Genomic DNA, 25,828 nt, shown 5'->3' on the forward strand with positions numbered 1-25,828 from the left:
GCTGAAGGGGAATGTCCAGTCGCAAGGACCACAGTGAGAAGGATGTGGACACAGGGCAACCTCTGGAGAAGAGCCTAGAAACCAGGTCTCTTGGGTGAAACAGGATAAGGGCAGTTTGAAGAAAGGCATCATCCCCAAATCTGATAAACCAATACATTCTACTTTTTAAAGCGTATTGGTTTATCTTTATTTGGCAGTCTTGGAACTCTTCCTTTTGTAGCTTTTCCCCCGGGCAGAGGGAGCTGACGTGATCTGAGAAGTTCCAGGGCAGGCAGAGTAGTGAAGAGCCTGGAAAGAACTGAGGGGCAGGAACTGTCCTGTTCGCTTAAAGCAGGCACAAAATTGGCGTTCAGTAGCTGTCTGTGGCACCACCGAATCCTGGAGTCAGGCTTCCGCTGGCCTGGGCACAGGTTGCTCGCGGACCTGGCTGACCTCCACTGGCCCCAGATCCCCAGATGCGAAAAGCCCAGTGGGCCAGGCGAGCAGCCGCGCGCAGAACTCCCTGCCCCGCGGCCCGGCCCCGGCCCCGCCCTACTGAGGGTGCGCAGACGGCACCCGCCTTTTACGACGCGCCGGAAAGCAACGGCAACGGCAGCAGCCAGCACCGGGCGGAGAGGGCTACCATGGGGGTGAGGGGAGGCCGCCCGCCGCGGGGACACGGAGGGGAGGTGGCGAGGGTCTGGGAGGCGACAGCTCGCGCCAGGAGGAGATGAAGCGAGTGGGTGCGCGCTGAAGGAGCAGGAGGCAGAAGGAGTGTCTCCCTGTGGCACCCACGGCTGGGAATGCGGGAGGGTCGGGCAGGCGTGGGGCTGCGCAGGCACAGCTGACGCAGTCGCTCTGGCCCTCCCCCTCAGAAAATCGCGCTGCAACTCAAAGCCACGCTGGAGAACATCACCAACCTCCGGCCCGTGGGCGAGGACTTCCGGTGGTACCTGAAGGTGCGGCCGGGGCGGGGCCCGGGGAGAGGAGGCCCGTCCTGATCTCAGTGCTGAACCGGAGCCTTCTCTCCGGCAGTATGAGAAAATATTTAACCAGGCACATTAAGTGTTCGGGGTTTTCCTAGTTAGAATTTTATGTTTGCTTTCTATTAAAGTGTATTGGTTTATCTCTAATTGTCAGTCTTGGAAAGCTTCATTTTGTAGTTCTTCCCTGTGTTAAATATTTCGTGGTCTGTAAATGGACACTAAACGAAATGCTACTTGAAGGGACGCTTGTGATTATTTAATAAGGTGAATAGTTCGCCTTTCGTTTATTGATTTGGTTTTCTTTATTGTGAAATAGTTTAATTTTGTGCGTAATCCACCCTTCCTTAGCCCTCCCACACTGGTAAAGCTGGTACCCTAGTGGCATGGTCTACAGAGGCCTCCCCTTCCCCAGCAGTTCGAGGCTCTTCACTCTTCCAGATCCCAGAGCTTCTGCTGTGTTTTACTCCTGGTCAAAATCCCAGCATCCTTCTGTACCTCTCAAAAGCCCTGTTCTTCGGGAAGCTGCCCCCGGACTACTTTTGTTTCCCAGGATTTTGAAGCCTGAATACCAGGGCTTACTTGGGAGAATCTGTTCTTTGGCTTGAAGAAGCGGAATCGAGTGAAGGAGACAGAAAAATAGAGTTAACAATAGAGTGATAAGTGCTTATACCAGTGACATACAGGGCCTGTGGGAACATAAAGCTAACCAAGCACAGTGGGTCGGGGGCCTGCTGAGGCCATTTCTCTCTCTTTTTTTTTCTTAATTGACACAGAATTGTACATATTTATGGGGTATATAGTGATGTTCCGATAAATGTAATGTATAGTGATCAGATCAAGGTAGTTAGCATATTCACCTCAAACGTGTATCATTTCTTTGTGTTGGGAGCATTTAATATCCTAGCTATTTGAAACTATATATTATTGTCAGCTATAGTCATCCTACAGTGCTATAGAACACTAGAACTTATTCCTTCCATATAGCTGTAATTTTGTATCTTCTAACAAATCTCTCCATATTCCCCCCCACCCCCTCACCTCCGCTGAAGCCATTTCTGCACCACAGGTGCCTTGAATCCCCGGCCACACTGAGCACTTCATAGAGGAGGGTGGGCACGCCGGCATAGGAAACAGCCTTACCTATCCTTTGCCCAGAGATAGTTCTAGTTTTGTCCTTGTTGGGGCAGGTGTTAGGGATGAAGTGAGATTGCCATCAAGAAGGTAGATCATGAGCCTGCCCACCTCCCACTGTTCTTACCCTTTCCTTGGTGTCTGTGCAGCAGAGCCAGCTGCTTTACTAACATTCTTTTTCCCCCAAAGATGAAATGTGGCAACTGTGGTGAGATTTCGGACAAGTGGCAGTACATCCGGCTGATGGTAACTGTTCCCCCTCAACCCCCAACATAAACACTCACAAACACACATACACTTCTGGGCAGGGATTTGGGGAAACTGGCCTTCATCTCTCCAGTTCTTTGCTCCCTGCTTTTTGTGGTTTGGGAGGGTAGGTGTCAGTGTGATCAGCACTGGATTCAATAGGCATCTTTGAGGTATGAGGCAGAGTTCAAAATCAAGGGGAAGCCCTTTTTTTATTTTCCTCAGGAAGCCTTCCCAGGAGTCTTGTCCTAGTAAGTTATCCTTTCTGGGTCTTGGTCTCTTTAAGTGGACAATAAATGGTGGGCTCGATCTCCTCAGGACTGTACATCTAATTCATATGTGACTGAAAGTTCTGTTTGCTTTTTGCCAGGACAGTGTGGCACTGAAGGGGGGCCGTGGCAGTGCTTCCATGGTCCAGAAGTGCAAGCTGTGTGCAAGAGAAAATTCCATTGGTAGGTCAGGCTGTGCGTACTGAGTTCTGCCAGGGTGGCCCACAGCTTCCTGGCACCAGGCTGAAAGTAGACTCATGTTACCTGAGGGTGGAGTCAGGCCTAAGATGCCGACACCTGTACAGCGTGATCTTTTTCAGGGCCACATGTGGGCACCTGGCTGGGGCCAGGGTATGGACTCAAGTCAACTTTGTGTTCTCTTTTCTATTTCAGAGATTTTAAGCAGCACCATCAAGCCTTACAATGTAAGTTTGCTGCTGTAGTGGCAGGGATGGTGGGCTTAAATCCTAACTGGAGTTAGTAGGTCTGGGTTCTAGAGTCATGCCTGCATCAGAGTGACCTGCCATAGGACATTCACTCATGAACTTAGTTCTTCTTTGACTCAGTCATTTATCCACTGTACACTGAGTGCTTGGTATATTGCCTCTTGCAGTGCCTTCTTAGGAGGGCTGGGCTGTGAGAGCTCAGGGGACCTCTGACACAACCTAGCTGTTCAGTTTGCATCACTGAGAGCACTTGCCTTGTCTTCATTTTAGGGGACTAGCAAGCTTTCTCTGAAACCATGGGTGGGGAGGTCGTTTGGTGCATCCCATCCTTTATATCATCAGTGTTAACAAGTTAGCCCAAAGGTGAGGGAGGGAGTGTGTGCTTTGGATCTGTTTGTTTAAAGAAAGCCAGTTACATGTATTCACCTATTCCTTATTTGGTATTTATTTAAAGTATCTTGAGTTGTGCCAAATTCTTGGCTTTGTCCTGAAGTTAAAGAGAAATTAAATGAGGACTCGCCTTCACGTACATAATAATCTAGTGGAAAATACAAAAAACAAGAATCGAACTAGGGCCCTAACAGAGAAGTGCCTTACCAGTGCCAGAGATGTGGTCAGTGTGCAGGAAATTACTTTACAGTGAATGACAGGATGAGACTGAATGTAGGGCATGGCACTTGTGGTCCCTAAGCCCATAGGTCAGGTAGGCATGAATTTCCTGGCCACCTGCCCCCCAAGAGGTGCCCCCTCCACATACATAACCATTTCAAAGGCTATAAGACAGCCCTCTGCCCGTACTGCATGGCAGATGGTCAGCAAAAGGCTATGGTTAAGTGTACTGGGTCTGTTTGGATGATCTAGAGACTTTGGAGCTTAACATTCTTGTTCATATTTTTGGTGTTGATAATTTTATTTACTATTTATTGAGCACTGTGCTGGGCACTTTATATGCATTTCAAAATCTGACAGTAAAATTGTAGAGGTTTCCTCGGCTCTATTTGACAGTTTAGGAATCTTGGGCCCAGAGGGGAAGATAGGCAGAGCTTACCTTACATCCAGGCAGGTTGACCCCGGCATCCACGCTCTTCTGCAGCCTCCATGTCTGCTGTCTACAGAAAGCTTCATAGGGAGCAGGTGCCCAAGGCAGGCTTCCTCTAAGAAGGGGATGAGTTCTTCCTGGGTCTCATACTAGGCCTCCAGGGGCAGTAAGTGCCCATTTGGCAGGAAGGAGAGGGGCCATGGGGTCATCCTGAGAGCTCATTTGGGCCTGCCTCCTCAACACACTTCCTTTCTAGGCTGAAGACAATGAGAACTTCAAGACAATAGTGGAGTTTGAGTGCCGGGGCCTTGAACCAGTTGATTTCCAGCCGCAGGTGTGTGTGTATCTTTCTGGGGAATCTTTGTCTTTGGGGAGGGGATGTATGAAGTGACAGCCAGAACTGTGCTACCTACAGATACCATGGACTAGACATTCTCCTTTCTAGCGGTAGTAATAATTGTCCCTTAAGTGGCTGCTGTATGCTTGGGCACCCATGCCATCATTTTTACATGTTACCACATTTAATTCTTATGGTAACCCTATGAATTTATTCATCCTGTTCTTCAGATGAGGAAGGAACTGAAGAGATTTTGCAACTTGCTCAGGGTCACACAGTAAGCAGTGGAGCTATAGTTTCAACCCAGATCTATCTGACTTGAGCTGGTGCTCATCCCCCTTTATTTGTGCATGTTTCACCTCACAACAAATCTGTGAGGTAGGCAGAAGAGCAAATACTTCATCCCCATTTTATCAATAACTAAGGTCCAACCTGGGAAATAACATGCCCAGGAGCCTTCAGCAAACCAGGGCTAGTGGAAGGGATTACGCTGCCCCTGCTGCCTTCTGGTCCAAGGCTGTAATTCAGAGAAACCACCACTCTAGTTCTGAGGCAGCTGCTGGGTCCTGGAAGCTCAGCAGTTATTCTAAGACAGGTACTCATACTGCATCTCTGTCCTCCATCCCAGAAGTGTGAGAAGAGCCAGCAGCCTGGCCGGCCCTTACTTATAGCCCAATGCCTTCTTTTGCCAAGACTAACTGGTACCTTCTTGTGCCCTGCAGGCTGGGTTTGCTGCTGAAGGTGTGGAGTCAGGGACAGCCTTCAGTGACATTAATCTGCAGGAGAAGGTATGAGACTTGGGGGCTTTGGGAGGTACTGTAGGGCACCTGGTGGGAATTATTTTTTTGGTGGACAAGGCTCATCAATGGAAAGCCAACTTTGTATTTTTGTGCTTTTTGTTAGTGATTTTGCTGTTGAAATGGCCACAGGTATAGTGCTAAAGTGCTTTCTAATGTTCCTACGTATGAGAAAGCTATGATGCCCCTTACAGAGAGAATACGTGTTAGATAAGCTTTATTCAGGCATGAGCTATAGTGCTGCTGGCTGTGAGTTCATGAATCAACAATATATATTAAATAAGTTATCTTTAAACAGAAACACATAAAGCTAGATTATTGATTGGTTGATGAAAATGTGACCAGAGGCTCATAGGAACCTAACCCTGTATTTCCCCGGGGAGTATTCATTCAGTATTCCCTAATTCAGTGTTTGTGGTGGCTTTACTGCACCTAACTACCATGAAGAACAAGAAATAGTCTGTATTACTGGACATATTACTACCCTGCAGATAGAAAAGCCTTGTGCTCAAGCCTTGAAGGAAGGACAAAAACTTCATTTCATTTGCTCAGCACCTAATAACAGCAGCTAGCATCTACTGAGCTCTTACATGTGCCAGGCACTCACTATGCTGAGTGCTTTTATTTTATTTTATGTATTTTTTGAGACAATCTCACTCTGTCGCCCAGGCTGGAGTGCAGTGGTGCAATGTCAGCTCACTGCAACCTCTGCCTCCTGGGCTCAAGTGATCCTCCTACCTCAGCCTCCCAAGTAGCTGGGATTACAGGCGCCTGCCACCATTCCTGGCTATTTTTTGTATTTTTAGTAGAGACGGGGTTTCACCTTGTTGGCCAGGATGGTCTCGGACCCCTGACCTGAAATGATCCACCTGCCTTGGCCTCCCAAAGTGCTGGGATTACAGGCATGAGCCACCACGCCCGGCTGCTGAGTGCTTTTAAATGTGTTACCTCATTTGATTCTTTCAACATTCAATATGAACTCCATTGTCCTTTTTTTGTTTTTGTGTTTTTAAATAGAAGACAGGACTCGGAGAAGGGACTCAGAGAAGTTAAGTGATTTGCCCACAGTCATACAACTGAAAGAGCTAGAATTCAGGCCTGAGCTATCTGGCTCTGTTCAGGGTCATACATGTTCATGATTATTTGAGTCAGAGCCTGAGCTGGGCCTTTTAAGTCCCAGTTTTCTGCTCTCCACATGGCTGCATTCTGCGTTGTGAGGCTAACAATGCCATTTTGTTTCCCAGGACTGGACTGACTATGATGAAAAGGCCCAGGAGTCTGTGGGAATCTATGAGGTCACCCACCAGTTTGTGAAGTGCTGATCCCTCTTCCTTCCCAGTTGCCCTTAAGAACTGAGAAAGGACAAAGTACTCTAAGCAGCAAACCCCACAGAGGCTCGTTCCTTTGACCCTTGTCTCCTGGTGGCTATACAAAACCTTCACAATCTGCATGCTGGACTTTATTACAGCTTCCCAAGCCCCATCAATAAAGCCCCTGTTCATGCTGCACTGGTGCATGAAGGTGAAGTAAGGAGGCAGCTACTCCCTCCACAAATAAGAATTCGTGCAGCAGCAGTTCACTCCTTAGGAAAATGAAGAGTATTTTTAAGGAGATGGTATCTCCCCAGTCAAGGGCAAGTTTACAGAGATGAAACCGCGATCCCACCATCACTCAATGAGCCAGAAGCCAATGGTGATGTACTGTTAGCTGAACTTACTGAACTTGCTGTTGGAAAGATCTTTGTGAGGATTAGGAATTAGGTTAAAAGAAATTAAGAACCATCTTCAAGCAAAAATTAAACTTTATTTCTGCTTAAACAATAAATACACCTGAGTTAGTTTTCCAAACCTTTCCTCCTGATTAAATGCCCTTAAAACTTAAATCTCTTGTTATCTTCAGTTGTGATCTAGTCCCACGTGGAAATTACGTTTAGCTTTAAAACCATGAATTTAAAGCTCAAGCCTGTAGCTGGCTGCCTAGGCAGCTTATGATTAGTTTCACAGAATAGCACCCACTGGCTACACAGGCCCCAGTTTTTTTTTCTTTTTCATTTTTTTGAGACAGTCTCGCTCTGTCGCCCAGGCCGGAGTGCAGTGGTGTGATCTCAGCTCACTGCAACCTCCACCTCCTGGGTTCAAGCAATTCTGCTTCAACCTCCCAAGTAGCTGGGATTATAGGCACATGCCACCACACCCAGCTAATTTTTGTATTTTTAGTAGAGACAAGGTTTCACCATGTTGGCCAGGTTGGTCTCAAACTCCTGACCTCAAGTGATCCACCCGCCTCAGCCTCTCAAAATGCTGGGATTACAGGCATGAGCCACCATGCCCGGCCTCCCAGTTTTCATGATGAGGAAGTGATGGTAGCTTTTCATCTGCCCAGAAGTTAACTTTTGATGGATTTGCCTTCTAAGGCATCAAACATGTCTTCTAAGGCCTTCTCCACACATTGGAGAAACTCCCGGGCATTGCGGCCTGGGTAGGAAGAGACATTGCAGCCTATCCAGTTGTCATGAACAGCATACCCAACACCAAAGCCATCAGAGACCACAGGGGCAAAGCCCCCAAGGTTCACTGCTGGGCTGCTCAGCGTGCTCGTGGACAGGACATTGTGGTTTATCTGCCCGTATGCAGGGTCCAGGTAGAGCTCAGGCAAGATGATCCCTTTGGCTGCTGCCAGATGCCGCAGAGCAAACAAGTGTCGGTCAAAGCCCTGGCCTGTGAGAAACAAAATGGAAAACCAGAGTCTCAGGATGGAAAAGGACCTCAGGAAAACCTCCCAACTCACCACATGGTAGGAATACCCCTCACAGCATCCTTGAGAGTGGGGGAAGGCTCTACCTCTATGCACACCACCAACTGACTAACCTTCAGAGCAGCTCAAGCTAGACTATTTTAAATTATTTAGGAAATATGTCATGTTACATTTAAAAATAGCTGTCAACAGCTGAGCTAAAAATGAGCCTAAAAGGAAAGCATAATTTTAAAGATTTGAAATCAGTTTAGTCAAAGAGTCAAGACAGTACAGGAAGACAGCTATGGACTCAAAAACTACGATAAAACTAAAAGTCTGATTCAAGTGTAAAAGAGAAGATTGAGTCAGTGGAACAAAATGGAAAGTCTGTTTGACCAGGGTTCGAATCTCAGTCTTACTACTAACTGGCTGTGTAACGGGGTCAGTGGCTTGGTTTTCTCCCTATAAAATGGAGGAAGAGAAGATTAGAATGTCTTGGAGGTCCCTTTCACTTCCAGCACTTCATAGCAACATGAAAGGACAACTATGACCCTCCAGGTCCTTTCCAGGTCTTGAATTTTATCAAAAAAAGGTAATGACGGATGACAATTGAGAAGAGCTTCTGAGATAACCTGTTTACAGAGAGCAGACACATTACAACTGAGGTGAAGTTAGTGGGGCCGTAAGTTTAGAAATCCTAAATTTTCAAAAGTAAGTCTGATAACCAATCAGTAATAGAAAAAGGCTGGGTGCAGTGGTGCATGCCTATAATCCTAGTGCTTTGGGAGGCCAAGGCAGGAGGATTGCTTGAGCCCAGGAGTTTGAGACCACCTTGGGCAATACAGTGGGACCTCATCTCTACAAAAAATTTTAAAAATTAGGCCCGGCATGGTGGCTTACGCCTATAATCCCAGCACTTTGGGAGGGTGAGGCGGGTAGATCATGAGGTCAGGAGTTTGAGACCAACCTGGCCAACATAGTGAAACCCCGTCTCTATTGAAAATATAAAAATTAGCTGGGCATGGTGGCATAAGCCTGTAGTCCCAACTACTCAGTAGGCTGAGGCAGGAGAATCGCTTGAACCCAGGAGGCAGAGGTTGCAGTGAGCTGAGATTGTGCCACTGCACTCCAGCCTGGGCAACAGAGCAAGAGTCCATCTCAAAAAAAAAAAAAAAAAAAATTAAAATATCAGCTGGGCATGGTGGTGCATGCCTATAGTCCCAGCTATTTGGGAGGCTGAGGCAGGAGGATTGTTTGAGCCAAGGAAGTTGAGGTTGCAGTGAGCCATGATTGCACCACTGTACTCCAGCCTGGGTGACAGAATGAGACCGTGTCTCCAAAAAAAAAAAAAAAAAAAAAAAAAAAGGCCAGGCGTGGTGGCTCACGCCTGTATTCCTAGAACTTTGGGAGGCTGAGAGGGGTGGATCACCTGAGGTCAGGAGTTCAAGACCAGCCTGGCCAAAATGGCAAAACCCCTTCTTTACTAAAAATGCAAAAACTAGCCAGGTGTAGTGGCGGGTGCCTATTATCCCAGCTACTCGGGAGGCAGAGGCAGGAGAATCACTTGAACCTGGGGGCGGAGGTTGCAGTGAGCCGAGATCACGCCATTGCACTCCAGCCTGGACGGAGGGAAACTCTGTCCCCAAAAATGAAAAAAAGAATTAATGCGTCACAGCTGAATGTGACCTTAAATGAGGACAAAGACACATGCATTTCCCCACCCCTGCTTAGGAGGCAAGAACATTCTGATCCCTAGTGGCTAGTGTGGCTGTTCAGACTGCTAGGGTAGAAAAGAAAAATTTGGGGAGTTGGCGATGGATTAAACCTAGTGAACGGGTAGAAATCAGATTTGGAGTAGAATGATTTAGGCTTGCTTACCCAAGCACTGAGGACAAGACCCAAGGGCATGCTCCCCACCCCTGCCTCACCCATTGCTGCTTCTTTGGTCAGCTGGCCATGGTACTTGGAGCACTCAACCATCATCTGCTGAAGCTCGCCAGCACTGTGCCTGGAGGGCTCCCTGACAAAGGCCTCAGAGCACCTCTTTGTATAGATGGAGGCTGGGCGGATGGTCTCAGTGCGGCCGTGCTTGAATGCGGCAGTGCTACAGGACTCGTAGGTGGCCACTGTCTGCCCGTACTGCCGCAGGAAGGCCATCTGGAATGCCAGCTGGGCAACTGCGTCAGGGCTCAGCTTTTGCTTCTTCAGGAATTCTTTGCCTCCTCTCTGAAACTGGACGCAGTCAATAGTGAGGGTTTTCATGGTGGCATCAAACTTTTCCTTAGCAGCTGTGATGCCAGTCTTTAAGGCATCAGTCAGCTTGAAGTTGAGTTTCTGCACCGTGACAGTAGAGTCAGTGGTAGCTGGCTGGCTCTGTGGAGTGACGGCAGGGGTCTGAGTGCTGTCTTTAAATACTTCATTAAAAAATCTGAGCACTGCCACACCATCACCCCAAGAGTGCTCAAAGTGGACGGCAGTAGAGCCATCCTTGGCGATAATGAGGTTAAAGGATTTATCAAACCAGCGGTTTGTGCCATCCCCATGCAGCATATTGTGGGACAAGTGGACAAGGTCCTTAATGGGGAAGTCATCTAGGCAGAGGCAGAACACTGCCGAGTCCACTTTCCTCAGGTTCTCCTCATTGCCACTACTCATCAGCTTCTGCCTGAGCTCTGCCCAGGTGTCTCGGTTCTCACTGGTCAGGTATGCCAGGGGAAACTCGGGGGCGGGGCTGCTGTCTGAGAGAATGTACTTCAGATGTGCCTGGATTTCCAAGGGGCTCACAATGTTCCCATCTTGATCCAGGACATCAAAGATATAAAAATTTCCTTTCCTTAGGACCAGGAGGTGTCTGGCCTTGTCATCAGTGAAGAGTTCATCCCGACTGGGTTTGGGTAAACGAGTTGAGTTGAAAAGCCGAAAATACTGGGACATATCCAGGGGATACGCATTGACCAGGTAGGCCCCATACCAGGACAGAGAGGAAGGCACAAAGCGTATGAGTCTCTTGAAGGTGATAGTGTCACTTTTTGCAGGGTTCAAGTGGAACACTTCTGGCTCCAGAAGGCCAGCCCGGAGTGTCTTCAGAAACCGGATGGCAGAAACAGTCATGTTGGTTGCCCGGGTGAGCTGGTCATTATACTCAGATTTTGGGTCAGGATTGAAAGCCATAAATGGATTAAAGTTCAGAACAACGGAGTCTCGAGCAGATAGGTACATATCAAACCAGGGTCCTAAAAAATAAAAAGAAAAAAACAACATAAAATGATAATGCTGTCCCTAAAAATAAAATTTGAAGAAGAAAAAAAATTCAAGCATAGGCAAAGGAAATGGCATCAACCTCCAGAGAGAAGAATTCCCTGAATGTTTTTGCTCTGCAATAATTCAGGACATACAAATGGGGTCATACAATATATGGTGTTTTGCATCTAGCTTCTATCACTTACAATAATGTTTTTGTTTTGTTTTTTTGGGACGGAGCCTCGCTCCTGTCGCCCAGGCTGGAGAACAGTGCTGCAATCTCGGCTCACTGCAACCTCCGCCTCCCAGATTGAAGCGATTCTCCTGCCTCAGCCTCCTGAGTAGCTGGGATTACAGGCGTCCTCCACCATGCCCAGATAATTTTTGGATTTTTAGTAGAGACGGTTTCACCATGTTGGGCAGGCTGGTCTCAAACTCCTGACCTCAGGTGATCCACCCGCCTCGGCCTCCTAATAATGTTTTTAAGGTTCATCCATGTTGTAGCATTTAAGTTCTTCATTTCTTCTTACCGCTGAACAATGTTCCATTATATGGATATACTATATTTTGTTTATCCACTCATCAGGTAATGGACATTTGAACTGTTTCCACTCTTTATTATGAATTATATTGCCTTTCTTTTTTTTTTAAGAGACACAGGATTTCTGTCATCCAGGCTGGATTGCAGTGGTATGATCATGGCTCACTGCAGCCTTGAACCCTGGGCTCAAGCGATCCTCCCACCTCAGCCTCCCAAGTAGCTAGGACTACAGATGCACACCACCAGCCTGGCTAATTTTTTTATTTTTGGTAGAGATGGGGTCTTATTATGTTGCTCAGGCTGGTTTCAAGCTCCTGGCCTCAAGTAATCCTCTCACCTCAGCCTCTTAAAGTGCTGGGATTACAGGTGTGAGCCACTGCACCTAGCTATTAAGAATTATGTTGTTATGAACATTCTTATACATGTTTTTGTATGGACATAGCTAGGAGTGGAACTACTATCACATGGTAAGTCTCTGTTTAACCTTTGAGGAACTGCCAGGATGTTTTCCAAAGTGGCTGCACCATTCCCACGAGCTGTCTATGAGGGTTCCAATTTTTCCACATCCTCAGCAGCACTTGTTACATGTCTTGTGGCGTGGAGATATTCTGGTAGGTGTAAAGTAGTATAGCATTGCAGATTTGGTTTGCATTTTCCTAATGTTTATTAATTGCTTTTTCTTCCTCTTCTGTTTCCTTTCTTGGTTTAAAGGAATAAAATATGGTAAGACTCCACTTGCATTCATGCTGGAACAGAATAGTTAATTCCCACCCCATCTCTTTAGGTTTCTCTTGCTTCATCTCCTTTCAGGGGCAACAATCATACTTGATTGCTCCCCGATAAGGGGGGAAACGTCTTCATTGTCCTTCTATGTACAGTGTACATTTGTACACTCCCTGTTTAGAAAGTACTAAAAAAGCTATTATAAATATCAGTGCATGGATCACTCAGACTAGCCCTCTGAGTTCCTATAGATGTTTTACCTGTAAAAATTCCAGAAGCAATATTTTATCAGAAAATATGTCAGGGAAAGTTCCTGCTGGGATTAGTAAACATGAATAAACTCTATAAATAAGGACTGTCTTTCATTCAGGCAAATAATGTTCATATGTATAGCACTGGGAAAAGGATTAATAGATGCAGATTTCTCTGTTACTCATTTGTTGGTCCATCCACTCATTCCATCCCTTGAGAATCAGTGCTGTGCCAGGCCTTGGTCCAGGGGATTTAGAGAGGAATAGGACATGGTCTTTGATTCTGAAAAACTCTGGTGAAGGAGGCAAATAATTAAAACATAACGCAATGCACTAAAATGGTGAGAGAAAAGTACTGGTGGATAAGATATATTTGATGAAAGAAGACATAAATTCATGCCTCTGACCCCCCTTTAGCAAAAGAATTTCAAAGAGACATAAACCAGTCAGGCCAAGAGAATGGGAGACGAGAAAACAAATACTGGAAGCTGGAAAGCACTTATGCAACTGGTAATGACTAAAGCCGACTCAAGAAAGCCAATCCTAAATTGGCAGGAGAGAAAGCCAAGAAATCATGATTTGCACAGCAGAACCCCCAGAGGGCTCAGTAATTGGCAACCTAGATACATCTGGTTGAAGGACTATTCAATTATATCACCACTACCACAACCTGAGATTCCCTCCTCACTCAGGTAGAAGACTTAAGTTTTACTCTCTGGAGATAATAAAACTGGGGGCTGGGTGCAGTGGCTCATGCTGGTAATCCCAGCAATTTGGGAGGGCAAGGTGGGTGTATCATGAGGTCAGGAGATCAAGACCATCCTGGCTAACATGGTGAAACACCATCTCCGCTAAAAATACAAAAAATTAGCCAGGTGTGGTGGCACGTGCCTGTAGTCCCAGCTACTCAGAAGGCTGAGGCAGGAGAATCACTTGAACCCAGGAGGCTGAGGTTGCAGTGAGCTGAGATTGTACCACTGCACTCCAGCCTGGGTGACAAAGTGAGACTCTGTCTCAAAAAATAAATAAAATAAAACTGGGAGACCTGAATCACAGTTGAGATCTCAAACCTTCTTCCCTTACTTACCCTACCTTCTACAACACTAGCAACCTTTTGGCAGTTTACTGGAAAAGCCTCCCTAGGGAAGCTAACCCAACTACACTACCATTAGGGGCAACCCAGGGAAGCAGTTTAGCTGGATCACTGTATTAGTCTGTTTTCACACTGCTATAAAGAACTACCTGAGACTGGATAATTTATAAAGAAGAGAAGCTTAACTGACTTAGTTCCGCATGGCTGGGAAGGCCTTAGGAAACTTACAATCATGGTGGAAGGCAAAGGGGAAGCAAGGCACATCTTACACAGCAGCAGGAGAGAGAACAAGCGAGGAGTAGGAACTGCCAAACACTTTTAAACCATCAGATCTCATGAGAACTCACTATCACAAGAAAAGCATGGGGGAAACTACCCCATGATCCAATCACCTCCCACTAGGTCCCTCCCTTGACACTTGGGGATTATTACAATTCAAGATCAGATTTGGTTGGAGACACAGAGCCAAACCACATCATTCTGCCCTGGCCTCTCCCAAATTTCATGTACTTCTAACATTTCAAAACACAACCATGTCTTCCCAACAGTGCCCCAGAGTCTTAACTCATTCCAGCATTAACTCAAAATTACAAGCCAAAGTCTCATCTGAGTAAAGGCAAGTTCCTTCTGCCTATGAGTCTGTAAAATCAAAAACAAATTAGTTATTTTCAAGATACACTGGTGTTACAAGCATTGGGTAAATGCTCCCATTCCAAAAGGGAGAAATTGGCCAAAACAGAGGGGCTACAGGCCCCACGCAAGCCTGAAATCCAGCAGGGCAGCCATTAAATCTTAAAGCTCCAAAATAATCTTTGACTCCATGTCTCACATCCAGGGCATGCTGGGGGTAAGAAGTGGGCTCCCAAGGCCTTTGGTAGCCCTGCCCCTGTGGCTCTGCAGAGTACAGCCCCATGGTTGCTTTTACAGGCTGGCATTGAATGCCTGTGGCTTTTCCAGGCACATGGTGCAAACTGTCGGTGGATCTACCATTCTGGGGTCTGAAGGGCAGTGGCCCTCTTCTCACAGTTCCACTAGGCTCCCCATTGGGAACTCTGTGTGGGGGCTCTAACCCCATATTTCCCATCTGCATTGCCCTAGTAGAGGATCTCCATGAGGGCTTCACCCCTGCAGCAGACTTCTGCCTGGACATCCAGGTGTTTCCATATAGCCTCTGAAATGTAGGAGGAGGTTGTCTCTTTTTTTTTTTTTTGAAATGGAGTCTTGCTCTGTCACCCAGACTGGAGTGCAGTGGTGCTATCTTGGCTCACTGCAAGCTCTGCCTCCTGGGTTCACGCCATTCTCCTGCCTCAGCCTCCCCAGCAGCTGGGACACAGGTGCACGCCACCACACCCGGCTAATTTTTTTTGTATTTTTAATACAGACAGGGTTTCACCATGTTAGCCAGGATGGTCTCGATCTCCCGACCTCGTGATCCACCCGCCTTGGCCTCCCAAAGTGCTGGGATTACAGGCGTGAGCCACCGCACCTGGCCGGAGGAGGTTTTCAAACCACAACTCTTGTTTTCTGCACACCTGCATGCCCAACACCATGGGGAAGCCTCCAGTGCTTGGGGCTTGCACCCTCTGAAGCAATGGCCAGAGCTGTGCCTTGGCCCCTTTTAGCCATGGCTGGAGCTGGAGTGCCTGAGACACAGGGCACCATGTCCCGAGGCTGCACAGAGCAGCAGGGCCCAGGAAACCATTTTTCCCTCTTAGGCCTCTGGGCCTATGCTGGGAGGGGCTACTGTAAAGATCTCTGAAATGCCCTCAAGACATTTTCCCCATTGTCTTGGCTATTAACATTTGGCTTCTCATTACTTATGCAAATTTCTGCAGCTTGTGGCTTGAATTTCTCCCCAGAAAATGGGTTTTTCTTTTCTACTGCATGGTCAGGCTGCAAATTGTCCAAACTTTTATGCTCTGCTTCCCTTTTAAACATAAGTCCCACTTTCACATCATCTCTCTGTGAATGCATATGACCATATGCTTTCAGAAAAAGCCATCTTGAATGCTTTGTTGCTTAGAAGTTTCTTCTGTCGGACACCCTAAATCACCCCTCTCAAGTTCAAAGTTCTGCAGATCTCTAGGACAGGGACAAAATGCCACCAGTCTCTCTGCTAAAGCACAGTAGAGTGACCTTTGCTCCAGTTCCCAATAAGTTCCTTATCTCCATCTGAGACCACCTCAGCCTGGACTTCATTGTCCATATCTCTATCAGCATTTTGGTCAAAACCATTCAACTCTCTAAGAAGTTCCAAACTGTCTGACATCTTCCTGTCTTCTTCTGACCCCTCCAAACTGTTCCAACCTCTGCCTATTAACCAGTTCCAAAGTTGTTTCCACATTTTCAGGTATCTTTGTAACAATGCCCCCCTCCTGGTACCAGTTTTCTATATTAGTCCATTTTCACACTGCTATAAAGAACTACCTGAGACTGGGTAATTTATAAAGAAAAGAGGTCTAATTGACTGACAGTTCCTTGTGGCTGGGGAGGCCTCAGGAAACTTACAATCACAGCGCAAGGTGAAGGGGAAGCAAGGCACATCTTATGTGGCAGCAGGAGAGAAAGCAAACAAGTGAGGGAACTGCTGAACACTTTTTAACTATCAGAGCTCGTGAGAAACCACTCACTATCATGAGAACAGCATGGGGAAAACTGCCCCCATGATCCAATCACCTCCCTCCAGGTCCCTCCTTCAACACGTGGGGATTACAATTCAAGATGAGATTTGGGTGGGGACATAGAGCCAAACCATATCAATCACATTAGAGCAAAGCCTGTAACTGACAAGCCTCACCCCCATCCACATAGCTTCCAAGAGCTTTTTAATATCTCACTCATATCGAAGACAACACAGGATTATGAAGCATCTGAAGAAAGAAAAGGGCAAAGCAAACAGGAGAAAAGCAACTTGGAGGCAACAGACTATGAAGAGAGATCTTAAAAAAAAATTATCAGAGATAAACTATTTTTAAAAAGAACACCATAAGAAGAAAAAAGAGCTTGTGGAAGTAAAAAATAGGAAAGCAGGAGTTTTAAAAACAGGTTGAGAGATTAAAATTAAGTAAGTCTCCCAAGAAAATGTAACAAAAAGAGTAAGAGATGAAAAATGTGAGAGAAAAGAAAATTAGAGGATAAGACCCAGAAATTCTACACCTGAATAATAATAGAGTTCCACAAAGAAAAAACAGAGAAAAAAAATGGAGAGGAAGAAATCCAAAGAAATAAAACAAGAAAATATCCCAGACCTGAAGGATGAGATTCCAGATTCAAAGGACTCACAGAGTGGCCCAACACATACCAAAACACATTACCTGAAATTTCAAAACACTGGGGACAAAGAGAAAATTCTAAAAAGCTTCCAAAGGCAGAGAGAAGAAGTAGTCAAAAGATTAAGTCTCAGAATAACATTAGATTTACCAACAGCAACACTGGATGCTAAAAGACAATGGAGCAAAGCCTCCAAAATTCTGTGGGAAAATGATTTCAAACCCAGCCAAACAAATTATCAATGAAGTATAAGGGCCATTTTAAAATTTTTGCTTCCCATATTCTGTTTCCAGATAGTACAGGGAATATGTGCTCTGATTTAAAAAAAAAAGAAAAGAAAAGAAAAAGCCAAGAAATAAGAAAATATGAAAGACAAGAAACACGAGTCCCAACATGAGAGAGAGATGATAGATGCCCCAGCTGATGGTGAAAGAGCACAGGAGAGCAGCTTCACAGTAGGCCAAGAGGTTCACAAATCCAGACTACAGCAAGTCGCAAGTTCTGGAAGAAGTTTCGTCAAGAAGACCAAAAGGGATAGAATGTCCAATCTGCTTTCATGTATTGAGAGGAGATTCAGACAGCTTGGGAAGAGTCTGGGGGTAAATTAGTAAGCACATAGAAAACTAAACAAGAGAAAGGATGGAACAATTATTAACTTCAGAGAAAACAAAAAGTTTGTACTGGAAAGGAAAAACAATCCCAATATGCTACATGAGTCAGCTGACAATAGTGTTTCTATGATCATAATAGCATAAAACTAGATACTGAGTTATCCAAAATTACAAATCCCTATGCTGTGAAAATAAGGGGATAGGAAGTATGTGTATACACATCCCACATATGTGGTGGGATGTAAAGTACTGCTGAATTCTAATCTTCTACAGTGAGATGTCAATAGCTAATGACTAAAGCAAAAAAATCAAGATGCAGTAATGTAAGTATCTAATTTAGAGATACGGGGGTATATAACAAAAGATTTAGGAGCTGAAAGTGAGAAGTGGGAAATAAGATGATGAGGAAGTTGCTCTTTTTCCTAACAAGCCTTATAGAACTGTCTGATTCTTTAAACTATATGCATGTATAACCTTGGTAAATATATAAACTAAATTAAAAGAAGTGCTGTAGGAACAGAGGTGGAAGCAACCAACTCTGAATGGAAAGGAAAAAGGACTGAGAAGGTTTCACAGAAAACCATCCTCCTTGGATCTTAAAAGAAGAATTTGCCAGGCAAAAAAATGGTAGTGGGAACAGCATGGATAAAGGCACAAAAGAATGAAAGACTAAGGGTTCAGGGAGCAATGAGGAGTTTAGCAGGAAGTATGTCAGGGTGGGTGGTGAGAGAAGAGGCTGGAGAGGACAGTTCTGTCTGACAGTGAAGGACCCAGAATGATATAGGACATAGGACTTAATCCTGCATCCTTTTCAGACAGGACCATTGATTAGGTTCTGCCTCAATCCCATCTACAGAGAAGGCTGGCCATCATTCTTGAGCATGGGCTCAAGTCAACACCTCAGTAGAGGAGGAACACACTCAGCCTTAATTTACCTCAGGAAGGGAGGATGAGACGTTACTTCATTTGCTGGTCTCACCAAAAATATCTCTGAGACCAAAACAGGAGAGAATATGCCTTACTTTTCATTATGGAGGGCTCTGGGAGAAATCATACCCACAGCCCAGCCTACCTACCCGAAATGTAGCTTGTATGTTTATTCTGTTTGTCCAGAGCAACCAGCTGCTCGTGCAGTTCTTTTCCAATCCCATTTTCAAAACTCTTGCAAAATTGTTCTGTTTTCCTAAAACATTCAAGAAAAGACAAAATCAAACCATGGTAGGGAATACATGATTTTTAGGTTCATGGCGAGGAACTCATAATAGAGTTTTGGGTCCCCAACAGCATAGCCCTAAAACCTGGAATGAGATCAGAAAGTACCTCTAACCAGAACAGGAATCAGTCTAAAATTGATAATCTTGACTACCTTCTTAAAATGAATGATTAGGAAAATCAATCAACATCTCACAAAATAATCCATATCCTAGGAGGCAGTTTGGCATGGAGAAAAGGACACAAGCTCTGGAGTCAACAGAAGTTAAGTCTGAATCCTAGCTCTGTTGCTTTTCAAACTGTGTGATCTTGGATAAGTTACTTGATCTGAGTCTCGGTTTCTTGATGTGTAAAATGGATAATAATACCACTTTACAAGATTAAAAATATTTATAAAGCTAAGGATTTAGAATATCCTAAAACATAATACTCAATAACTGGTAGCTATTACCATATCAAGAGAAACTTTAAATGACTAATAACAAATATTTGAAAACAGAGGCCTAGATTATGGATAATTCATCTGCTTCTCCATCACTGTCCAGTGAAGAGTTCTGTGATTCCAACAACAATGCCAGTTACCTGTACAGAAAAATTTCCATTATGGAAAAAGAGTACTACACTAGGCTATAAGAGCTTAATGCAATCCACTTTTTGACAATATTTGATATTATTTTCCAATTCCATGCTGTATTTGCTTCCTAGGACTGCTATAACAAAACACCACAAACTGGGTGGCTGAAAACAACAGAAATTTATTCTCTCACAGTTCTGGAAGCTTTAAGGACAAAATCCAGGTGTCAGTAGGACTATATCTTCTCTGAAGACTGGGGAAGAATCTGTTGCATGGCTTTCTCTTAGATTCTGGTGTTGCCAGCAATCCCTGGCATGCCTTGGCTTGTTGACACAGGCAGAGGACACAATCTCTGCCTGTGTCCTCACACGGCTGTCTCTGTGTCTTCTTACAAGGACACCAGTCATATTTAATTAAGGACCCACACTACTCCAGTAGGACCTCATCTTAACTAATTACATCTGCCACAACCCTAATTCCAAATAAGATCATATACTAAATTTCATGAAAAAGGGCATAAATTTTGGAGGCATGCTATCCAACTCAATAAACATGCTCACAATGCAGACTTCTGGTCTGCTGTATGGTCTCCTCAATGGACCTCCCTTCCAAGGGTACATGCTCTCTATAAATGACCAGGACCAGTGAGCCTCCCAGGTACACCTGCTAAGGGAAAGTACACATTTGGCATTCTGGCTTATAAACTATCTCCTGTTGAGCCTGTTTAGAGGAACTCTCGGGGCTTGGTCAGTCCTTCATGAATGAAAATCTATTTCCTGAACTTGCAGATGTACAACTAGGTTCTGGGTTCCTGGAGACCCAGCCACGTCACAGACATTCCCTGAAGTCCACCACTACTTGCCAGCCTGTCTTGAACCACCCCAACTATGCTTACCCAAGGTTCTCAGTGTTTACCTGAACTGGCCATCATCCAAGAGAGGCTTCTGTGCACTGAGGTATCTCTTAATGGTGTCTTCAAGTTTGGGAATAGGCAGCCTGGGGAGAAAGCAGGGTCAGTGTAAGGCTGACAGTATATGGAAGAGGTTAATTAGCTTTACAAGCTAATGAACTGATTACTAGATCATTAATTTCCTCCCCCAAAACCAATCATCAGAAGCGACTGACAAATCAGAATCAATGGGTTTACTAATGCCAAGTATATCAATGGTAACTCTACTTTTAAGTAAAATAACAACTAAATCTTTAAGTAAAATACAAATATAATTATTTTAAATAACAATAATAGATTCAAAATGGGGAAGCAGAAGCTGCCCCAAGCATTCCTGTTTTCTGGTCACAATGATAACACCTGTGCTAACACTGTATTGGCCCTGATTTAATTCTACCCTTAGTTTGAACAACTGCATTTTTCTCCCCTAGGATAAAATGAAAAGGTTCTATTTTTTAAATTTTCTTCTGCATTTTACAACAAATAATTATATAAGAGTGAAACACAGATCTGTCCAAGGGCCAGCCATATATGGGGGCTACAGTCACTGAAAGGTAGGAATCGACCAGTAAGCCATGCCCAGATACCAGGAACGCCATTAGGAAGAACCAAATAGTCCCTGTGCTTAAATAACAGGAACAGCAATTTGCCTACTTATCATTCTGTCTACTAGTGATTCCCAAAGATGGCTATGGTGATGAAGTTACTGGCTTATTGTGAAATGAAAACACATGGACAGTAAAGTGAGGTGTATTTTCTCTTTCAATTCATTGGTTTTATTGAAGGAAATATCCCCTAATAGCAAAACAATCAAGAGTTTGTTAGGTTGCCTCTACCAACTCAAAATTAACACTGATATGCAAAATACTGAAATGTATCAGTCATTTAGGAAAACTGAAACATGATACATAAAGCAGTTTAAAAGCCTAATATAAGATATACTGTGGTTCATCAGTTTATTTGTAATGCATGTTTATCCATAATATGACAAAAATAAATCAATTATTTACTGCCATTATGGACTTAGACTGCACTAAGTACCGATTTACAACACTTTAACACCATAGATCCCCTTACATTCACTGACTTACTCAGAAAAATTCCAAATACTATCTCAGCTACCTCATAATTCCAGTTGCCTACATATGTTTAAGATTTAGTTTTATTACAGTAGGAATATTCATGAAAGTTTACCTTCTTCCTTTTAAACAAAATTCTAGATTAGAGACAATGGCAATTTGATTTAAAAAAGTCCTACTTAAAAATTTCTGGAGTGAAGCTGGGCACGGTGGTTCACACCTGTAATCCCAGCACTTTGGGAGGCCGAGGCAGGCAGACTGCTCGAGTCCAGGAGTTCAAGACCAGCCTGGGCAACATGGCGAAACCCTGTCTCTATAAAAGATACAAAAAATCAGCCAGGCATGATGGTGCATGCCTGTGGTCCCAGATGGGAGGCCAAGAGCAGATCACTTGAGGTCAGGAGATTGAGACCAGCCTGGCCAACATGGTGAAACTCCATCTCTACTAAAAATACAAAAATTAGCTGGGTGTGGTGGCACATGCTTGTAATCCCAGCTACTTGGGAGGCTGAGGCGGGAGGATCCTTTGAACCCGGGAGGCAGAAGTTGCAGTGAGCCGAGATAGGGCCACTGCACTCCAGCCTGGGCAACAGAGCGAGACTCTGTCTCAAAAAAACCAAAATAAAACTGTGGCTCAGTGAAGTTAACAGAATTGCCCAAAATTATAGCTAAAGACTTGCAGATCCAGAATCTGCAACTACATTCTACCAGACCTCAAAGTCAGGGCTTTTCACCAAGTGTGACATCAATGAGTGAGTGTGAAAGATTATACATTTTACCAGTCTAGAATCTGAGCGAGAGAAGGAATCTCATCTCTCATCCAACTCCCAGTTTACAAATAAGGTAATGGAGGTCTGGGGGAGGTTGGTTGCTTAAGGTTATGCGTAGGTGACTAGTGGTACTATTTGAACTGGAGTTTGAATTGGTACCTCCAGATTCCTACAGACTGTGCTATGGATGGGGTTGGAATAAATAATCTTGAATATTCTTTCCAGCTTTCCAATTCTAAAGTGCAGAAAATCCCTCTGATCTTAAACCTGGGTGGGGCCCAGGCCTGCCTGAAAGTCAGTGACCATCTGACTCTGAACTTGGCAAGTGAAGACAGGTTCTGTCAGTCCTCACCTTTCACCCATATACTGGCTCAGCTCATACACACAGGTTGACAGGGTGGAAGCATGTACCAGGCTTATGCCACAGGCACAAAGCCCCTTTTTCTTCCTCCCTCCTGCCACGTGTAGATAATCTCATTTTCATGTCTTAGATGTTTGCACAAAATGTAATTTCACAAGAATCACTCGATCCTCCTGAGAGGGTGAGGGTATGTAGTGATGACGTTGGGTTAAGTGGTCCCAGATGCAGAGAAAAACAACCCAGCAGCTCGGGTGAGGCCTGTGACACAATGTTCCACACATGGAGAAGAAGCCTGGCCTCTAGCTCTTGGAGTGTGGGGAATCCCTGAGGGCAGTTTGGTGAGAAATAAGGTGAGAAGGGTCTTTGAGACAAATTTTGAACTTGGCTCCAGGAACTGAGTTACTCACTCAGTAAGTTAGAAGTTAGTTTAGGTTTGGCTTAGAGGGTGAAGAAAATTTCTAATATTGAAGAAGGAGATCTGGCAACTCAGACGAAAGCGGAGTTCGAAGGCTGGAAGAACTGGAAGCTGGATTTAAGAAAGTACTGGGGGAAGGAAGGGGAAGAGGATTTACTAGGGCTATTTTCAGAGGGGAAGTCGATTCTGGGTGAAGTGTTTCGAAGGCAGGGTAGCCAGTGGTGAGGAGGAGAAGAGAAATTTGGGTGGACCCTGGATCTGAGTATGATGGAGTGTGGATGGGGTACTGAGGGTGGTGTCTAGAATTCTGTGAGGGTGAGCTGCACTTACAAGGGGTACTGTGGGTGAGGAAGGATATTTTAAGGGGAGGAACCTGTTGAGGAGGGCTTGGAGAGAGTGAAAGGTTTCCGGGTGAACACTGGATTTAGGAGATTAAAGATTTAAAAACATGGGGGAGGGTCAGTTGAGGACAAGGGTGAACACTTGAGGGCTGTGCTTGTGGGGGCTCATGGGGGGGTGAAAGAACAGAGTACTGGAGAAATGGGAGGTGGGGCTGAGGGTCCTGAGTGACAGGGGTGAAGGCGGTGCTGGGAGAAGTTAAGGAATGGTAACCATGATGTATTAGGAATCAGCCTACCCATATTCCGGGTAGGAATGTGAGGCAGTCATTAAAGTACTTCAGGAGACACCATAGTCGAGGGATTACAGCGGCGCTGGAAATATGCAGGTCTGGCATTTTTCAGGGAGAAGAGGACTCAGGATAGCTGGCTGGAAGTTAGGTTAAAGGAGAGGGAATCTGAGAAGCGTTCAAGATGGAGAATCTGAGATAGCATCGAGGGGTTCTGGAAGAGAATTTGAGGGTTCTGAGGTTCCTGTGCTAGGAGATTCTGAAAAGTCCCAAGACTTCCAGATAAGGGGCTGTGGCAGCCTCCATGGTAGGGGCTTGGGGGCGGAAACGGGTTCACTAGAAGAGTCATGAGTGACTGCGGTCAGGTTGGGGCCAATCCTGGGACGGCGGCGGGCGGCGGGGACCCGGAGGCCGGGCTCACCTGGGCAGGCTGTCCTGGTAGTGCATGGTGGGCACAATGCTGCGCTGCAGGTACTGGCCGGGCCCGGAGCCGGCGCTGAGGGGCCGACTGGGGGCTCCCGGACCAACTGCGGGGCCCCAGGGCCAGGCGCGCAGCAGCAGGCGGGGCACCATCGTCCCGGGAGCCTGCGGCGGCGAGAACGCGGCAAGTGGGGAGTTCTGGAGTCTAAACACAAGGCCGCCGCCGCCTTTAGCGCCCAAGACACTGCGTCAGGACTCCTGGGGCACTTCTCCGCCCGAAGGCCACTTCCGGCCCCTGTAAGGCCGTCGGCTCCGCCCCGGACTGGCTCCTTCCGGGCAGGGGCCGCTCACTGACAGGCCCCGCCCACTACTAGGCCCCGCCCGGAAGGGGGCCCCAGCCTCCGCGCTGCTCGTCTCCCTTCCCTTCCCTAGGAGGCGGGAAACCGAGCGCCGCAGCCGCTCCTTCCCCTTTTTTGGAGCAAGACAGAAACTGGAGTTGGAAAAAAGAAAAGCTAAGAAACGTGATTGGAATCTGATAACCCAAAATTTGATCCAGGCTCCATCCTTGCGAGACTGTGGACTAAATTTTAAACCTCTATTTCCTCACCTAAGAAGTAGATAGATCGTAATGATTCAAAGTACCTCCCAAAATTCTAGATATGAGATAAAGATAACATGTTATGCACAGTGCATGGTGCTTAATAGGAAAGCAGTAAACGGTAACGGTTGTTACTGTTGTTAGTAATCCGTGCTGAAGGTCATTGACATATAATGACCCTGAACCCTGCACAGCTACTGCCCTGCCAGCTCACCTGAGTGGATGGATATTAGAAAGGATTTGTGCAGGAGTTGGAAACCTGGAGTTTCCCGCTGGCCACCACTTCAGTGCAGAAAGCCCCTTCCGAGCGGAATCCCCTCTGCTTGAACATCCATTCTTGGCTTGAGCATTTCCAAAAACAAGAAGCTCACTGCTAAGAGGAAAGAAACCCTTGTCCTCTGGCTCTAGGAAGTCTTCCGTGTTCAGTCTATTGGAAGAGGCTTCCTGTCACCACAGACCACCTCCAAGATTCCTTCCAACTCCTGACTCTAAGATTCCGCTACTTGAACATAGATCCATCATCCCTCATCCATCACAAAACAGCTGCAGAACACCCCACCACGCCCCAATCCCTGATCTTAGAAGTAGCTGCAGGATTAAGTAGGCTCTACTCCCATTTTACAGAAGAAGACAGGGAGTTACCAAAAGACACACAATTATGCTGCCTAGCTTGAGGCACAACAGAATTCCATTTTGGGAACAGAACTGCCCTTTAGCCCTGTTTGGGGCAGCCAAGTACATTCTGTCTGTTCCATAATTGGCTAAGCAGAGCCAGAAGCTGGAGCACACCACAAAGAGTACTGGATTGGGAGTCAGGAGACCGGACTTTTAGTTTCAGCTCTTTGTTATCTAGTTAGGTGACCTCGGATTGAACAGGAAGATCACTAACCAGCTCTGGCACTCATTCAGTGGTGATCACAAATGCTTAACCCATTTCCCGTTTAGAAAAAAACAGTGCAGCTTGCTGCCAGCACTTATTTCTTAGGGCAAATGGGAAATGGGTTAAGAACTAAGCATGAAATTCAGAAACACTGAATATCAAATCCTCCTCTCTTGAGGGGAGAAAAGGCCCAACTGGCCCAACTCCAAAACATCGGTGCCATTTGCCTGTAGTGTATAAGGCCAGAGGG

General features: G+C 45.7%; 2 protein-coding genes and 1 long non-coding RNA gene across 4 annotated transcripts; 2 read left to right on the forward strand and 1 right to left on the reverse strand.

The window, feature by feature from the left end:
* Positions 1 to 518: 518 nt before the first annotated feature.
* CZIB (CXXC motif containing zinc binding protein) lies at positions 519 to 7,077 on the forward strand. 2 transcript variants are annotated; one of them, XM_003815014.6, is made up of 8 exons: positions 519 to 629; positions 855 to 938; positions 2,286 to 2,342; positions 2,713 to 2,794; positions 3,005 to 3,036; positions 4,353 to 4,430; positions 5,156 to 5,221; positions 6,475 to 7,077. In XM_003815014.6, the coding sequence occupies exons 1-8, from the start codon at positions 624 to 626 to the stop codon at positions 6,550 to 6,552; spliced, it is 483 nt and encodes a 160-aa protein (XP_003815062.3). In that variant the 5' UTR covers positions 519 to 623; the 3' UTR covers positions 6,553 to 7,077. The 2 variants fall into 2 exon arrangements, with proteins under 2 accessions (XP_003815062.3, XP_054948600.2); XM_055092625.3 differs by lacking the exon at positions 2,286 to 2,342 and having other exon boundaries at positions 521 to 629.
* CPT2 (carnitine palmitoyltransferase 2) lies at positions 7,014 to 24,469 on the reverse strand. The gene is made up of 5 exons (XM_003815013.4): positions 24,102 to 24,469; positions 20,394 to 20,474; positions 18,769 to 18,875; positions 9,892 to 11,196; positions 7,014 to 7,947 (listed from the first exon to the last, which is right to left on the reverse strand). Exons 1-5 carry the CDS (start codon positions 24,251 to 24,253, stop codon positions 7,616 to 7,618), a joined length of 1,977 nt encoding a protein of 658 aa, XP_003815061.2. The 5' UTR covers positions 24,254 to 24,469; the 3' UTR covers positions 7,014 to 7,615.
* Positions 10,798 to 14,617, forward strand: LOC134731108 (uncharacterized). Its single transcript, XR_010113206.1, has 2 exons — positions 10,798 to 10,921; positions 10,999 to 14,617. It is a non-coding gene; the product is annotated as an uncharacterized LOC134731108 (long non-coding RNA).
* Positions 24,470 to 25,828: the final 1,359 nt, after the last annotated feature.

The sequence above is a fragment of the Pan paniscus genome, chromosome 1 (assembly GCF_029289425.2).
Source record: "Pan paniscus chromosome 1, NHGRI_mPanPan1-v2.0_pri, whole genome shotgun sequence".
Classification (NCBI taxonomy): domain Eukaryota; kingdom Metazoa; phylum Chordata; class Mammalia; order Primates; family Hominidae; genus Pan; species Pan paniscus.

Excerpts from the sequence above, each read along its gene's own strand:
- CPT2 (XM_003815013.4), bottom strand. The coding sequence starts at position 24,253 with ATGGTGCCCCGCCTGCTGCTGCGCGCCTGGCCCTGGGGCCCCGCAGTT. Across the intron at positions 20,475-24,101 it reads TACCAGGACAGCCTGCCCAG|GCTGCCTATTCCCAAACTTG; the intron begins GTGAGCCCGGCC and ends CTTTCTCCCCAG. Across the intron at positions 7,948-9,891 it reads GACCAAAGAAGCAGCAATGG|GCCAGGGCTTTGACCGACAC; the intron begins GTGAGGCAGGGG and ends TGTTTCTCACAG.
- CZIB (XM_003815014.6), top strand. Across the intron at positions 939-2,285 it reads ACTTCCGGTGGTACCTGAAG|ATGAAATGTGGCAACTGTGG; the intron begins GTGCGGCCGGGG and ends TTTCCCCCAAAG. Across the intron at positions 3,037-4,352 it reads GCACCATCAAGCCTTACAAT|GCTGAAGACAATGAGAACTT; the intron begins GTAAGTTTGCTG and ends CTTCCTTTCTAG.